Source organism: Lipomyces oligophaga (assembly GCF_038497815.1).
Source record: "Lipomyces oligophaga strain CBS 7107 unplaced genomic scaffold V1516scaffold_6, whole genome shotgun sequence".
NCBI lineage: Eukaryota > Fungi > Ascomycota > Lipomycetes > Lipomycetales > Lipomycetaceae > Lipomyces > [Lipomyces] oligophaga.
Genome location: NW_027117790.1, coordinates 1,002,913 through 1,018,283, shown reverse-complemented (window position 1 = coordinate 1,018,283; position 15,371 = coordinate 1,002,913). Strand labels below are relative to the sequence as shown.

The following is a 15,371-nucleotide window of genomic DNA, read 5'->3' as shown; positions in this document are numbered from 1 at the left end:
TTTGAAATTTTTTGTATCATATGCATTATGATTGTGTGTTAGTAGCTTTTTTTTGGCAAAAAATTAATTTAATTTTGGGATGATAGTTGATACGGCTGTATGTACAGAGATTTCTCTGGTAGTAAGATAAGTTGATAATGCCATTGTCTATAAGGTTTATTAATCATAAAATGATGTTGTCAATAAGTCGAGTTTTCTTGCCAAAATTATTAGGTACTCGTACAGCCAAGCTGACAATCGCGCCACGTAGAGGAAGTATTTTATCTTTGATCTCTTCAAGCGTTATAGGGTCGCTTACTGTAATGTACTCTATATCTTCCTTAGGAAATTTCGTCGTGATCGAAGATTCAATTGCAGATACAATCGTCGAGACCCGAGTGTCTTTGCGAAAAATTTGTTCTGCTGCAGCTAACCCTTTGTAGATTGCTACCGCATCTGCTTGAGTCTGCTCCGATAGATAAGCGTTTCGAGAACTTAATGCTAATCCCGACTGTGCTCGCTTGGTGGGAACTATGATGACTGCAATGTCATAGCATAAATCGGATACCATTCGCTTGATGACTACAGTTTGCTGGACATCTTTTTGACCAAAGTAAACTCGCGTTGGATTCACGATGTTTAACAGCTTTGTGACTACAGTAGCCACACCTCGGAAAAATTGGGGCCGCACAGCACCTTCAAGGACGGATGAAAGTCCTTCAACAGAAACAAATGCACCTGTCTGCTGATTTCGTTCAAGTGGGATTCCAGAAGGATACATTTCATCAACAGTGGGTACAAAAACTGCATCCACCTGGGTCACATTTTCGGAAGAAACGTCAGGCGAGGCACCTGATGCACCTGACAAAGCTGCCGTGGCTTTAGACATTGTTAAAGCATCCCCTGTCCTTGCGGCTTCTTTCAAGGGACCGATATCGCAATACAACCTCGACAACAAATCAAGATCCGCTTCAAACGTACGAGGATATGAAGCTAAATCTTCTGACGGCGCAAACTGCGACGGATTCACGAATATCGAGACAATTGTCCGGTCATTCATTCGAAGAGACGATTGAACAAGCGAAACATGCCCATCATGAAGCGCCCCCATGGTCGGGACAAAGCCCACGGATTTGCCGGATCTGGTCTGCTCGTTTCTCCAGGCTCGAACCTCAGCTTTCGTTCGGAATACAAGTGGTCGATACACTGGTTGTTCTGCATGTGCATTTGCAGTCGACATGGTTCTTATTGAAGTTGCAGACATAGACGAAGAGGTGAATGAAAATGCAGTGACAAATCGTTGAGTTGCTCGAATTGGACCTAAGATAGTGGCCATGTTCTTTCGTTCAGTTGAGTTGGGATTCCAGAGACTCGTAGTGAACAGGAAGAACTAGAATACAATTCAAGGAAAAGATGATTTTCCAGAAAACGAACACGATTAAAATAATCAATACGTTACCGAGCACTTGCAAACACTAACAAGCAACAACCAGCAAAATCTTGCACGCGCGCATAATACTATAAATTCAATAGGACTATTGAAGATCCGACGATTATTTATGGGTTTGCGCCGCCACTATGACGGATTCTTCAAGCGTGAAGCCCGTACCGGCACGAGTTTGTGGCCAGAATCAGCAAGTCTTCGGGTACGGTCTACTTAATTAAAACGTCATTTTGCATTTATGCAGGAGATATGTCAGAGCTGCCCCTGGCTGAGTGCTGTTACAAAACCCATAGTTATGATTGAAAGGACTGGGACAAAAGATTGCCACAAAGTATACTAGACTAGTGAAGTTCTCGCTGATATTTACATACTGAAGTTTCTTGAATTTGGGGAATACCTACTTGAGAGATAACCTAACAATCCATAAATGTCTGCTCAGTCTAGATCGTCGAGAGATGATGAAAGTTCAGATAGGCGTCGTGATCGGCCGTCTTCGCGCGGAGACGACTCTCCAGGTCAACTATTAAACAACGAACAAATTGAGAATGATGAAGATGAGGAATCAGTCGAGAGGGATATCAAAGAGCGCGACGAGTTTGCTCGAAAAATGATTGAGCGAGATAATGAAAAGACCGACCGCAACGGTCATAGCGAAGGGGCAGAAGCTAGCCGAAGAAGAAAGTTAGCCAATGATTCCAAAGCCCGTGATGAGATTCTGCCAGAGATGAGAATTCGGTCTAGAGAGGTGTACCTAAAGGAACGTGAAATTAAAAAGTTAGAAGAGCTTCGAGCACAAGTAAAAGATGATGAGATTTTGGCTAAAAGCATGCGCTTATCTTCCTCTCAGAGAGCAGAGATGCAGAAAAGCAAGGAGCTGCTGCGAATTGCCGAGGAACGTATGGATATCGATACTAGCTATCAAGGATATCAAATGTTGGATGACTACATCACGGAAAAGGGAAAATTGGACATGAAACGGAAAAAGGATCTTATGTTTAAGCGATACATTGAAGCGGACTCGAATCGCAAGCGAAAAGTCATCACTGACGAGGGCCAATGGGAGGACGAGCAAGTGAAGCACGCGCTTGCAAAGAAAAATCGGCGTTCTGAAGAAGAACAGGAAGAAGTATCTTATGACTTTGTTGAAGATGAAGACCACAAAATCAATTTTATACTTGAAGCTTCCGAGCAGGTTAGTCTTGAACAGCAAAAACTGAACGAGGAGCTGCAACAAGCTGAATTACATGCAACCACAATGGAGCAGACTCGAAAGGCACTCCCTATCTATCAGTATCGACAAGATTTAATTGATGCTTTTAACGAATATCAAATTTTAATTATTGTGGGTGAGACGGGCTCAGGAAAAACGACACAGCTACCTCAGTATCTGCACGAGGCGGGCTACACAAAAGATGGGAAAAAAGTTGGCTGTACTCAGCCGCGTCGAGTCGCCGCTATGGCAGTCGCTCAGCGCGTAGCTGAAGAAATGGGAGTAAAAATTGGCAATGAAGTTGGATACTCGATCCGTTTTGAGGACAAGACTTCGGAGAAAACCATCCTCAAGTACATGACTGATGGAATGCTTCTTCGAGAGTTCCTTACTGATCCTGAACTTTCAGGATACTCGGCATTGATGATAGATGAAGCACATGAGCGTACTTTACATACTGATATTTTATTTGGACTCTTAAAGGATATCGCCCGATACAGAAAAGATCTACGATTGCTGATTTCATCTGCGACTATGGATGCACAGAAATTCTCCGAATTTTTTGATGATGCTCCCATTTTTGAGATCCCTGGTCGCCGATATCCTGTCGATATTCATTACGCGCCAGCACCGGAGGCAAATTTTATTCAGGCTGCTATTAACACTGTGTTCCAGATCCACGTTGCTGGTAAGCCTGGTGACGTTTTGGTTTTTCTTCCAGTATGTTTCCTAATTGTTCATTATGATATTTTTTCTAACTTTAGCAGGGACAAGCCGAGATTGAGACTATGCAGGAATCTCTGACTGAAATTTGCCATCAACTTAAGAAACGAATTAAAGAGTTGATCATTTGTCCAATATACGCCAATCTTCCTTCCGATCTACAACAGAAAATTTTTGAGCCCACACCTAAAGGTGCCCGAAAAATTGTTCTCGCGACTAATATTGCCGAGACATCAATCACAATCGATGGCATAGTGTACGTTATTGATCCCGGATTAGTCAAGGAGAATGTTTACAATCCGCGGACAGGAATGGAATCTCTTGTTGTTACTGAATGTTCGCAAGCATCTGCTAATCAGCGTGCTGGCCGAGCTGGTCGTGTTGGACCAGGAATATGCTTTCGTTTATATACTAAATGGTCATATTACAACGAACATCAGGAAAGCACAACTCCTGAAATTTTGCGAACAAATTTAGGTAGCGTTGTACTTTTGCTCATGTCACTTGGCATAAACGATTTGCTAAACTTTGATTTTATGGATCCGCCTCCGACAGATACTCTTGCGCGATCGCTGGAACATTTATATGCACTAGGGGCTTTGAATAATCGAGGTGAATTGACGAAGTTGGGTCGACAAATGGCTGAATTTCCGACGGATCCAATGTTCTCAAAAGCTATTATAGCAAGTGACAAATATGGATGTGTAGAAGAAGTCTTGTCTATTATTTCGATGCTCGGAGAAGCATCTGCTTTGTTCTATAGACCCAAGGACAAGAAAATTCTTGCTGATCGTGCTCGAGAAGCGTTCACTCGTGCTGCGGGCGATCATCTGTCTTTGCTTGAGATATACAATCAATGGGTCGAGACAGAGTTTTCAACGGTGTGGGCACAAGAGAACTTCATTCAGATCAAGAGTTTAACTCGAGCACGAGACGTTCGAGAACAGTTATCCAGACTTTGTGATCGTGTAGGCGTGAAATTGTCCAGTGCAGGTTCAAACGATAGCGGAGTGCAGAACATTCAGAAGGCTATCACCGCGGGTTTTTTTGCAAATACGGCGCGGTTAACGATGAGTGGGGACAGCTATCGAACGGTGAAAACCGGCCAAACAGTCTACATACATCCTTCGAGTGTGATGGCGAAGAAAAGACCTCGATGGCTTCTATATCATGAATTAGTGCTTACGAGCCGGGAGTTTATGCGTAATGTAATGGAGATCCAGCCACAGTGGTTACTGGAAGTATCACCTCATTTCTACAAATCCAAGGAGCTGGAGGCAGCAGGAAGGAAGGCAATTGAGGAAGACCGGAAAGTAAAGCAGAAGCAGAAGCAAACAGCTTTGTCAGCGGCAGTTTCATAGAGCGGAGGGAGGAGCTTTAACATGTGTTAAAAATGACGTAGTAATTATAGTACATTGGTTCATGCCTGAGTTAGCTTAGCGTTTACGAATGTACTCAGACGATATGGAGTTTGGCTTATGTTACCGGGCCATTCTAGATCAGGATTACGATATCCCAAACCGAACAGAGATTCTTTTAGTTCTATGGTTATGGATAAGTAAGCAGGCAATCTGCCAATTTGGTATGAGTCAGTGTCACGTGTAGCGGCTGAAATGGGTTCGAGCGCGTTTAGAGTCAGACAGATAGGGTTTCTGGAGAACGAACTGAGTGCGATCAGGGGAGAAGGTATTTAGTCTGGTGGTTTTGGCGATGATCAAGCGAATGCGAAAGTGAAAGAAGGATTAGCGGTGGTTTTGATGTTTCTACTGTGACCGAATATGGCATATGATGACAACTGCAGAAATAGACGAGTTATGGTGCTCGGCCTGCAGCACCTACCGTCCAGCACAAGACTTTGGTACGTTCCCATCTGGAAAGGCAAGAAAGCTGTGCGGGCGTCATGAGAAAAGGCCTACGCAGCAGGAGTATGACAATTGGGCGGACTTTGAGAATGAACTTGCGCAGAGAAGTCGTTTGGTAAGTTTTGGTCTCGTTGAAGACACATCAATTGGCCTCTCTGACAGTTCTCAGACTCAAAAGGCAGTCATTAATTTGCGGAAAGTCTTTGATCTCGATTCTCTGCCAGCTAATATTTCTGCTCGATTTACAATTGGTGAGGATGGGTATGTCGACCGAAGTAATTTTAATGCGGGGATCCGCGACCTGGCGGCAATGATTTGGCGCGACAGTGGCTTCAGGTTTTTCCATAAAGGCACAAACTGGTCGGCCTTGATGTTTACGTACTATTGTTGTCAGGACGATAAACATGCACCTCCATCAACCGCGCAGAAGCGAGGTGTTACAAGAATGAGGCGATTTGACTGCAGGAGTCTTCTCACGTTTAGTATATCTGCTAGACGTAAGACCCTGACTGTTATTTTCCGACATAACTACCATGAGCCATATGAGGACCGGCGACTTTCGCAGGAAGTACTAGACTTCATTCAAGATCGGCTTGCAATCCGTACCTCAATTGAAATATTCAAAGAAATGCAGGACCTTAAACCAACCGGTTGGGAGTCAGTTACTCGCCAGCAAGTTTATTATTATTACCAGCAAGCCAGCTCAAAACTCTGGCGACTTGATCAAAACTCATTTACCGGGCCATCGTCCACGTCGTCATAAGCCGCACAATATACGCGAAAGTCCCAAGGACCTAGTGACCCAGGGGTTAGAGGGCGCGTTCTAACGTGTTTGCCAATATTCTATTTCCAAAAAAATTTAGAAAATACTGCGATTTTGGTAAGATTTCGGCAGATGCGAAAGATCAGTTCTTGAGTCGTGGATTGGGTTTGTGTGTATACAACCAGTTCTGGGAGACCCTAACGGATGTGGGATTTAGAGGTGTGGTATTTTGAATAGCAGTGCTATAGACATTGCTAATATGTTTAATATTAAAGACATCTGGATACTTTGTTAATAGGAATACGGTTAACAAAGTGGATGTTTTAATCTTTGGCGATAAGCAAGTTCAGGAGCACAGGAGTTCGAACAGTATCAGTAATTCTTTTGGAATCGACAGAAATATTATGATTAATACACTAGTAACCGGCGTCAGAAATGACTTTTGGAGTTATGAATTTTGCTTTCAATACAAAGCACCTCAAAGCAAATAAAAGCAAAGTAAAGTAAAACGCCGAGAGATAATACAAGTTTGTACTGAGATCTTCAGTTAATGCGAGCAGGAGAGATCTGGCAAGCACGATCCGAGCGATCGATAGATAGATATATACACAAACGCCTCCAGAATAGCAAATTTCAAGATCATCTACCTACATTTACTTTAGTTAATATAACTTTGCCAGTCAGTAAAACGTATTAGAAATTTACAATATCTGCAATAGAACAGCTCGTTTGGCGTGAGCTGTCTGCCACATTTGACGCACTGGAGATCCGGAAACCATTGCAATGGACTGGGAATTCTGGATTGAATTGACTTGAGCTTGTTCCGAGGCCACATCTAGAATATATGAGAGTAATTTTTGGACGCAGAATCTTGGAGATATGTGGATCGGTAAACTTATTGGTTGTTATCTGAGACGAGATTGGATAAAAAATCAAGGAATGCTTTCAAGGACAGAGGGACAGGAGACGCAATGTAACGTTTGTGTAACGCAAGATCATCAAACACGCAGATCCAGAATTACTATATTCGGTTAGACAATGTTATTACGTAATCATTCATGACCGGGGATCTCGATGTTTTTGTGTATTAGTGTATTTGGATCAAGCGTGAACTCAGGGTATCTTTGTTCAATAGCAAAACTGAATTGATTATATAAAGTATAGAATAAAGTTCATTAAGCGAAAATTTACCAATCACTATTGTGATTGTGTCGAATCATTTTGAATTGCGTCAGTCAACGATGGAAGATCCAGACCTGCTGGGTGTTTGCATAGCATTGATGCAAAATTTGACACTCAAATAACTTGAGTGAATCATCGAGTGTTTTATCATAGAATGTATTCGTAAATTTCTGGATCGTTGGTTAATCTTAGAGTGATTGTGGTAGTTTTCGCAATCAATCTGATGGAACTTCTAGATTCAGTTGTCCCCAACCTGCACTTCTGAGCGTACTTAAGTTTACTATTCTGAATAGTGTAGGGTTAGTTGCACTCGCAGACTTAGACAAGCTGCATTTTTTAATTCATATAACGATTAACTGCAGATTCAGATTCTATTTTGTTCTATTGTACAGATTACTCCTCTTCGATGGTTAAAATTCTCCTCTCCGAATCTTGTCTCGTAATGCTTCCAAAGGAGCTCTCTGTCCAGCCGGTAATGCTGCCAACTGCTCGTCACTTAAATTTTTAACTTGCGCTATCAAAGCAGCCCGCTGGGCGTCTACTGGTACCGCGGCAGCCTGGCCATAGTATCCGCCAGCTGGAACTGGGGTTTCGATAGGAGGTTGATGAACGGTCGTCTGCTGTTGCTGCTGCTGTTTCTGTGCGGCAAGCTGAGATTGATCGACTGCATTCGCAACTGCTTTCGCATCGACCAGACCCATCAGCAGCATTGTTTGCACTACAGCATACGACAGCTGTGGAGAGGTATTCAGTAATTCTCTAGCCTTTCCAGGATCTCGTCCAACAAGTCCTTTTAATTCTTGCAAAATGTTCAGCATCTGCGAAGGCGTGAATGCAGATAGTGTCCGAGAAATCGCGTCGGGTGTAGATAGAGTAGGCGGAGGTATAGTGCCGGACGGGATTTGGGATGCGATCGATTCTATATCGTTTAGTCACGCTATCAACCTCTTTAGCAGACAAATCGTTCTGACCTGATTTTTCCGATAACGACGATTCGTGCGAAAAATCTACTCTGATTGGCCGTCCATTAATATCATAGTAGTTCAAATTACGAACAGCTGATGCCGCTGTCTCGGCATCTAGATCGTTAAAATAAATGTGATTGCCCGCACTTCTGAACGACATACCATGATATTCAACAAACGCATATCCTTTAGGCCGACCAGTATCTTTGTCAAAAACGAATCTGAATTGTGCAACAGGTCCTACTGATTGGAATATCTCTGAATAATAGTCGTCAGTCCAAATCACCTGGCACGACGATCAAGAATGTTTACCTAAGATCTGCTCTTCTGTCTGGTCAAATGGGATATTTCCCACAAATACAGCACGCCCATTCGAAATTTCAGCCATCCTCAATAATTCCTCGGCGAATTAGAGTCAAGTAATAGATTTACAAATATAGTTTGTCCTGTCTACTTATATATTTCTTCCCTAATTCAATTTCCTCACTTCTAGTATTCCACGTGACTCGGCTCCTGGCACGTGCATTGCTCATCGTCATGGCTCAGGGCCTTCAAGTTCACTTCAAGCATCTGTTCGATTTGCTTAGACATTTGTCCTTTAACTGGAATATTGATTACAAATTCAAAAGGTGATGCTATGGAACACGCTTCTTCTCGCAGGATGTCGCACAGTATGCCGCTACTTCGTAGACGCAGTACTGGCAGTCAGTCTGGTAGCGATCACGAGACGACCTTTGATGTTCCCTCGATAAGAGCGACTTTGGATAACAGGTGAGATTCACCTTGCAAGCATGCAGAGCCCAGAGAGAGCTGACGAATTAGTGTTCATATGGATTTGTTTAAGAAAGAAGTACTTATCTTTATACATCGTTTGAAGCTACCGAGATGGCGGGCGATACCGTTCACAGAAGCACCGCAGATAACGATCACTAGAATTTCAGGTGCACTTACAAATGCGGTATGGATTTTCAGCAGAATTCTTTTTATTTTATAATTAACATTTTTTCAGGTATATTGCGTATCTCCTCCACCAAAGTATTTGCATCATGGAGGTTATCGGAACTTGCCTCACGTTCCAATGGAAACCTTGGCCAGTAAAGGTGGAGCCAAGCTTCCTGGTTCACAGATGGCTCCTATCCATGTGCCACTGCTGCTACTTCGAGTGTATGGACCAAATACTTCACAGATTATAGATCGGGACTCGGAACTAGCTCTTTTGAAACGTCTTGCATCTCGAAAAATCGGACCCCGGATTTTGGGCATCTTCACGAACGGGCGTTTCGAACAATACTTAAAATCTACAGTGCTAACGAAGGAGGACATCCGTATTCCAGAAACTAGTTCAGTTATTGCTAAGCGAATGCGAGAACTACACGATGGCATCGATCTCACGCTTGAGGAACGGATTGCTGGACCTGGTGTATGGAAGAACTTCAACAAATGGCTTCCAGACGCAAAACATGTTCTTTTGAAATTAGATCAGATTGCGAAATATCAAACTCTGGATCCTAATGGAGTTGCTCCGCCTTGGACTTCAAAATCTATCCTTCGAGCTGACTGGAATACATTTCTTGAAGGTGCATATCGATATATTGACTGGCTAGAGATCCAGACTGGAGGTGCAAGTGGTGCGCGAAAAAAGCTAGTATTTGCGCATAATGATGTTGGTGGATCCCGAAAATATTATAGAATTACCAATCTAATAATGTATAGACACAATATGGAAATCTTCTGAGAGTAGATCCTCCGGTCGGTTCTCCACTGTTGCTGCCAGTGAACGAGCACAAGACGCTCGTGGTGATCGACTTTGAATATGCGAGCCCAAATGTGCGAGCCTATGACATTGTGAATCATTTTGTAAGCTATTTCTGAGTTATAGGTTTTACTTGCGACTAACAGGACATAGTGCGAATGGATGTGTGACTATCACGACCCTAAACGGCCGCAGGATTTGCGAAGCGAGCGATATCCAAGCGACGAGGATTGTTTCCGGTTTGTAGAGAGCTACGTGACGCATAATATTGATTCGTATGAGAACATGGAAGCCATTGATGCTCATATCAATGAATTATTGAAAGAAGTGTTGATCTGGCGTCCGGCAGTCAGTCTAGGGTGGACATTATGGGGTATCATTTCTACTACTCTACCGCCTGAGGCTGAAGAAGATGCGGACGGGTTTATTGACATTGGACAAGCGACCGGACCAGAGAGCAAAAGCGCTGATGCTGCTGTGGGAAATAACCAAGATGGAAACATAATGGCAGCCGATCCGTTCGACTATCTTGACTACGCCTCCCAGAAGGCGTCGTTGTTCTGGGGTGATATGGAGACTTTGGGAATTCCGATTCCAGACGGTGTGGATATGGATAAAGCCATGTATATTGGTAAGCCGTGGAAATGGAGGCAGTAGTGAAGTCTGGAATGAATAAATGAAATGAATCATAGCAAACGGCAGACACGATTCCAGGCCGAGTAGGCGCCTATCTACAGTTGATTATTTGTAATCTCTAACTATTCCTCCGGCCGTCTTGCCTAATAGTGCTTGACCCCGCCTACGTCACAGACATAGATAGACAAGGAGGAAGAGTGGCACGTTCAATATAAACCACGTCATCGATTAGGCTTTCGTTTTCGTCTTCGCGCTGTTCTAATCGCGTCTGTCTGATCACGTCCGCCTCATCCCGACCGGCTGGTCTGGGTTATCGCAACATTGCAGGCTTGTCAACTGTTCGGCTGCCCTCCGGCCTTGCTTACCCATTCTGGGAGTTCGCGGCCGGGTAAAAAGGCACTCGAGTCATTCTATCAATGATTCGGTTGATATTAATTCAGCATTATATTTAATGCGATATTAGTTATATAATATCTTCATCGATATAAATATATATACATATTATCATATTGCGGGCTTGGTGATATATAGCACTGTTGAACTCGTAATTTTGACCGATTCATGAACGCTACTTAGTAGAACTACTAAGTGAAACACAAGTACTGCTTGTTCGCCTGCTTGTTTCCCCGTGCTAAATCGTTTGATAGCGATCTGACACGAATTTTTGAGATAATTGCCTGTGATCCGAATTTCTGCAGTAAAAAACTTCTGAACAATTACAATATGACTAGCGGTCCTATCAATTCTGCCGCGCAAGATTCCGTTCGTATCAAGTTGGCAGGATCAGCACAGCCAGTTTATGCGTCTTTGGCAGCTTACGACGACGTTGTCAAATCGTCTGGCCCAGCTCTTGAATATGTTGATGAAGATGGTGATAGTATTGTTGTGAGTTATTCTGTTTTCGATTGCCATGAGGGAACATACATCATTTTCTAACTTTGTACTTAGGTTGGCTCCAGTTCGGAACTCTCTGAGCGTGTCAAGGAAGTCGCAGAAACCCAGGCCAGCAACGAGACTGTGGCAGAGTTCTCCAAACATGAGCCTGCAAATATGTCTTTCATTAAGCCTAGACAGTCCGATGAGTTTTCGGAACATTTAATCGAGGCCTTCGAGTCGATTCTTAATACAGTTGAATCGATGCCCAAATCCACTGCCCATAGCAGCGGTCCCGCCCAGGTCACTGTCCAACGCCCTTTGGATATAGGTGACGACGATGGTTTGTATTCGCTTGGGCCTGCACGGACTCAGGATCTTGTTACTGGAGAAGAAACCAGTAGCCTTTATTCTGCTGCTGATTCGTTATCTGGCTCAACGCCTACCGAAGCAATTGTGGAAAGTATCCGTAGTGCCATGCAAGATTTGCAGCATGCCGCACATATTTCCTCTCCTCACGCGACACCCCGGTTTGAAATGGATCCTGATTTACCGGATCATGTCGCTGTCTTAGTACGCCGGATTGTGCGTCAGTTAAGTGCAAATCTTGCTGCTGTCCACCCCTCGCCATCGGAATCTTGCAACAAGACTTCTGAGGAATCAATGGATCAAGTTATGTCAAGCCTTAAGAGTTTTGCTGATCAAGTTGGCCAGATTGCAACCCTAACAAACGGCTCGAAATCTGTGGTAGATTCGAACAGCAATACGTCCACCTCTTCTGAAACAGTTCGCATTGCTCGCGATAACACCCAGGCCGCAACAGATCGTTTACAGAACTCTCTCCGTCAATTTATCAATCAATATAAGGATTATCAACAGTCTCATCCAGACTCTGTCAGATCTGAAGCTCGAAGCGATGCTAGCACAGATGCGGATTTCGCATCTCAAATCGACTCTCTGACACCAACTACCAAAGCTAGATCGGCGGCTAGTCCTGAAACTCCTACGCCATCCGCACCCCCGTCACTTGTATCTAGCATTGCGACCGTGTCTGATAATTTGTCCAGCGTTGCGACCGTCACTCTAGATAATTTTAGCATAATTACACCTACAATCGCATCTCGCACTGATACTCAGATTTCAAATCAGTCTCTGGCGACTCCCACAATTGCTAGTCAATCGGAGACTCATTTCACGGATGATTTTGATACTGGTTCTGACGATGAAACATCTACGCTGAGAAATGGTATCAGAGGTGTTCCAATCATCCCATCTAATGTACCTCAATTACCTCAAAAAATTCCAATAATGCCTGGTGACGCTGTCTCGCCTACTTTTGCTACTGGTCCTTGGTCCAACAGTGGCGGTAACAGTAGCTATCAGCGAACTGGCTCTATGAGCTCAATCCCAGCAAAGGCTCTTGAGAGCCCTAGTGTGGCTATAGAGCAACCGCTAGCTGCATCAGTTCTACCCTCCGCTCCGCCTGTATCTTCTACACCTCCTGCACCAGGAAGTGTTCAATCTGCTTCTACATTTGGTCCAGTTAGTTGGCACATGTCAATGTCTGAATCAAGTGTGCCGACTTCTAGACCTCAGTATATCGATCGAGCTGCTGCGGAAGAATTGGGGTCTTCTAGTGCTTGGGATGAAGTTGCAAGCGTTGTCAACGGACACAGTGCGCCTACGCTCGTAGATGGAGTTCGCGAAATGCAGATTGCGGATGAGTCTTTGGAAGCTGAGGCGGCCATGTATTACAACGACGAAGAGAATGAGCGGCAGAGTCGAGGATTCACTGCAGGTTCACAGCAAGATTATTCCTGGGGGCGGTTTGCGGTACGTGAGGAAGAACGTCGTCTTCGATCGTCTAGCCGCGATCGGACGAGTAATGTTTATGCAGGTCACCATCCGCGAGCGCAAGCCGAGATTGAGAATGTCGCTCCGAGTCAAGATCCACTTGCTACTCCCACGTTGAGCCGGACGACTAGCTTTGCAGATGCACCAGGCATGCCACCCTCTGCGGCTAAGATTTTGCAGACTGGAGGTTTCGCAGAGGAAGTTTCCGAGTTTGTGGGCAATCGTCGACAGAGTAGCAGCTCTGTGTACAGCGATACGCCATCGTATAAATCTGCAACACCTTCAGTCAGCCGTCAAAGAGAGAAGAATGAGTCTGGTAAGCGTGGTCATGGTCCCGTATATGTAACTGGTCAGGATTTGTCGTCATTGACGCAAAGGATCAGAGCAGCCCGCAGCGCAAACCAGGCGGCGAACTCTAGTGCAGCTGCGAGAGGTCGGCCGAGTATGCCACCGCGAACTAATAATTATATCGAGATGCGCGCTCTGAGTCCGGATGCTCAGGACAAGGCTGATATCAATCGTCTTGGACTTGAGAATGAAGCGACGGACGCCGAAAAAGCATGTGCAACGAATCTGGTGGAGTTAGAATTGATTTCATCAGATAATATGGCGCTTGCGATCTATTATGCTCAGCAAGCGAAAGGAGATATCGTTGATGCAATCGACCTACTGGAAGCCGATTTAAAGGATAGTCGGCAGTACGAGGAGCGCCATAATTCTGAGTCACAGGCAACCATTAGCTCTCCGATCAGCGAGGTGCCCGAACTGGTATCTACAGTAGCTACCGAATGACTAGCGGAGGGTAGTAGTCCTGTTGTTGAGGAAGTGACAGAGGATCCTGTTGAGTCAGCAATGTCACTCCAGACAACAAACTACTACGTTACTGAGCCTGATGACCCACCAAGCTATGATGCTGCAACAGCAGACAACCCGCAAACTGGACTGAGAGTTGTTACCCGTCCTTCTGCGCGATCTGTAAGATCTGCAGGATCTGTAGGATCCAATCGGTATGCAGCACACCGAAGGAGACATATTTCTGGTCATTCGTCTACGTCCAGAGACATTAATTCTAATGGCCAAGCACTCATATCTACTGCTTCAGTCGAAGAATGTGCAATCTGCCGTGAACAAGCACGTTGCTGTTGTTGTTCGGACGAAGAAGTGATTATACACATTTCAGTTGACCCTGTACCTGTAGCTGTGCCGGTAGTTCCTGTTGTGTATGGCTTTTATTGATGATTATTTTTGGTTTGTTAGATTATGAATGGTATATTGAATATAGGATTATTTAAGTGCAAGAGATCTGGCCCAAGTGGAATTGTAGGAATAGCGGAAAAACGAGACGTTTGGATAACAGAACCTGCAGGTCAAGTAGGGGATATAGCCTACAAAAGAGACAATCAGCCTCTCAGTATCCCTTGATTAAAAATTAGAGATAGAATTCTGAATTGGCTGGTTTGAGCAACACAAGTGGCCTGCAGAGACGGATTTACAGCATCTACAGTCATTCAACAAAATTAGGAGTAAAATCAATAGATTAATCACTAGTAAATATAGCAAGTGAGGTAGGTGAGTAGGAGAATGACAGGACAGAGATATGAATAGTAAAGTTAACGGAATTATTTATCAACACAGTATCGGCAAAATGGATGTGTAAAGATATCGGCTTTTTAGCTTCAGTGCAAACTAGTACTAAGCGTACTTTCACTACGGCGTAAGCCTTTTTTGACTGCAATTTCAGGAGAATCGTCCGGTGGGTTTACAGCAAAATCTATCATATATAAGAATATCATTAATTCAATCAATTTCTCCAATACATTTACTTCTACAATCACTATTGATTGGTCATTAATTATATCAATGCCATTGGTAAACTGCAAATGCCTCTAAACAACAGGTCTACACAAAAAAATTCAAGGTGGAACGCGGAACACGGAACAGAAGTCGGATTATAGTCCAAGCTTTGATCCGAAGTGGGGTGAATTCGAGGTTCCAGTATCAGTAAGATCTCCAGTTTGGACCATAAAACAAAACAGAATAATTAGATTAATTAAGTCGAACAATTCAAACTATTTTAGATCTTTTTAATTATCCCTAACTCCATGCCGATATGTGTTGCAGACGATG

General features: G+C 43.9%; 6 protein-coding genes across 6 annotated transcripts; 4 read left to right on the top strand and 2 right to left on the bottom strand.

Annotated features, from left to right (window-relative positions):
* Window positions 1-33: 33 nt before the first annotated feature.
* V1516DRAFT_679030 (Pantoate-beta-alanine ligase-domain-containing protein) lies at window positions 34-1,547 on the bottom strand. Its single transcript, XM_066922842.1, has one exon. The coding sequence runs from the start codon at window positions 1,313-1,315 to the stop codon at window positions 164-166; it is 1,152 nt and encodes a 383-aa protein (XP_066776373.1). The 5' UTR covers window positions 1,316-1,547; the 3' UTR covers window positions 34-163.
* Window positions 1,548-1,850: 303 nt separating this feature from the next.
* On the top strand, window positions 1,851-4,717 carry V1516DRAFT_626890 (Pre-mRNA-splicing factor ATP-dependent RNA helicase-like protein cdc28; the record flags this gene model as incomplete). The annotated part of the gene is made up of 2 exons (XM_066919767.1): window positions 1,851-3,353; window positions 3,401-4,717. 2 exons carry the CDS (start codon window positions 1,851-1,853, stop codon window positions 4,715-4,717), a joined length of 2,820 nt encoding a protein of 939 aa, XP_066776372.1.
* Window positions 4,718-5,144: 427 nt separating this feature from the next.
* Window positions 5,145-5,981, top strand: V1516DRAFT_665652 (uncharacterized protein; the record flags this gene model as incomplete). The annotated part of the gene is made up of 2 exons (XM_066920694.1): window positions 5,145-5,333; window positions 5,388-5,981. The coding sequence occupies 2 exons, from the start codon at window positions 5,145-5,147 to the stop codon at window positions 5,979-5,981; spliced, it is 783 nt and encodes a 260-aa protein (XP_066776371.1).
* Window positions 5,982-7,573: 1,592 nt separating this feature from the next.
* On the bottom strand, window positions 7,574-8,516 carry V1516DRAFT_665651 (uncharacterized protein; the record flags this gene model as incomplete). Its single annotated transcript, XM_066920693.1, has 4 exons — window positions 7,574-8,082; window positions 8,135-8,242; window positions 8,291-8,386; window positions 8,441-8,516. The coding sequence occupies 4 exons, from the start codon at window positions 8,514-8,516 to the stop codon at window positions 7,574-7,576; spliced, it is 789 nt and encodes a 262-aa protein (XP_066776370.1).
* A 273-nt stretch (window positions 8,517-8,789) lies between these two features.
* On the top strand, window positions 8,790-10,538 carry V1516DRAFT_665650 (kinase-like domain-containing protein; the record flags this gene model as incomplete). The annotated part of the gene is made up of 5 exons (XM_066920692.1): window positions 8,790-8,899; window positions 8,951-9,086; window positions 9,138-9,791; window positions 9,842-9,985; window positions 10,035-10,538. 5 exons carry the CDS (start codon window positions 8,790-8,792, stop codon window positions 10,536-10,538), a joined length of 1,548 nt encoding a protein of 515 aa, XP_066776369.1.
* Window positions 10,539-10,889: 351 nt separating this feature from the next.
* On the top strand, window positions 10,890-14,270 carry V1516DRAFT_489213 (uncharacterized protein). The gene is made up of 2 exons (XM_066919100.1): window positions 10,890-11,402; window positions 11,466-14,270. The coding sequence occupies exons 1-2, from the start codon at window positions 11,241-11,243 to the stop codon at window positions 14,034-14,036; spliced, it is 2,733 nt and encodes a 910-aa protein (XP_066776368.1). The 5' UTR covers window positions 10,890-11,240; the 3' UTR covers window positions 14,037-14,270.
* The last annotated feature ends 1,101 nt before the right edge of the window (window positions 14,271-15,371 follow it).

What these genes read in the sequence shown, in the direction of transcription:
- V1516DRAFT_489213 (XM_066919100.1), top strand. Translation starts at nt 11,241, where the DNA reads ATGACTAGCGGTCCTATCAATTCTGCCGCGCAAGATTCCGTTCGTATC. An exon ending in AAGATGGTGATAGTATTGTT is followed by an intron (nt 11,403 to 11,465) that starts GTGAGTTATTCT and finishes CTTTGTACTTAG; the next exon opens with GTTGGCTCCAGTTCGGAACT.
- V1516DRAFT_679030 (XM_066922842.1), bottom strand. Translation starts at nt 1,315, where the DNA reads ATGGCCACTATCTTAGGTCCAATTCGAGCAACTCAACGATTTGTCACT.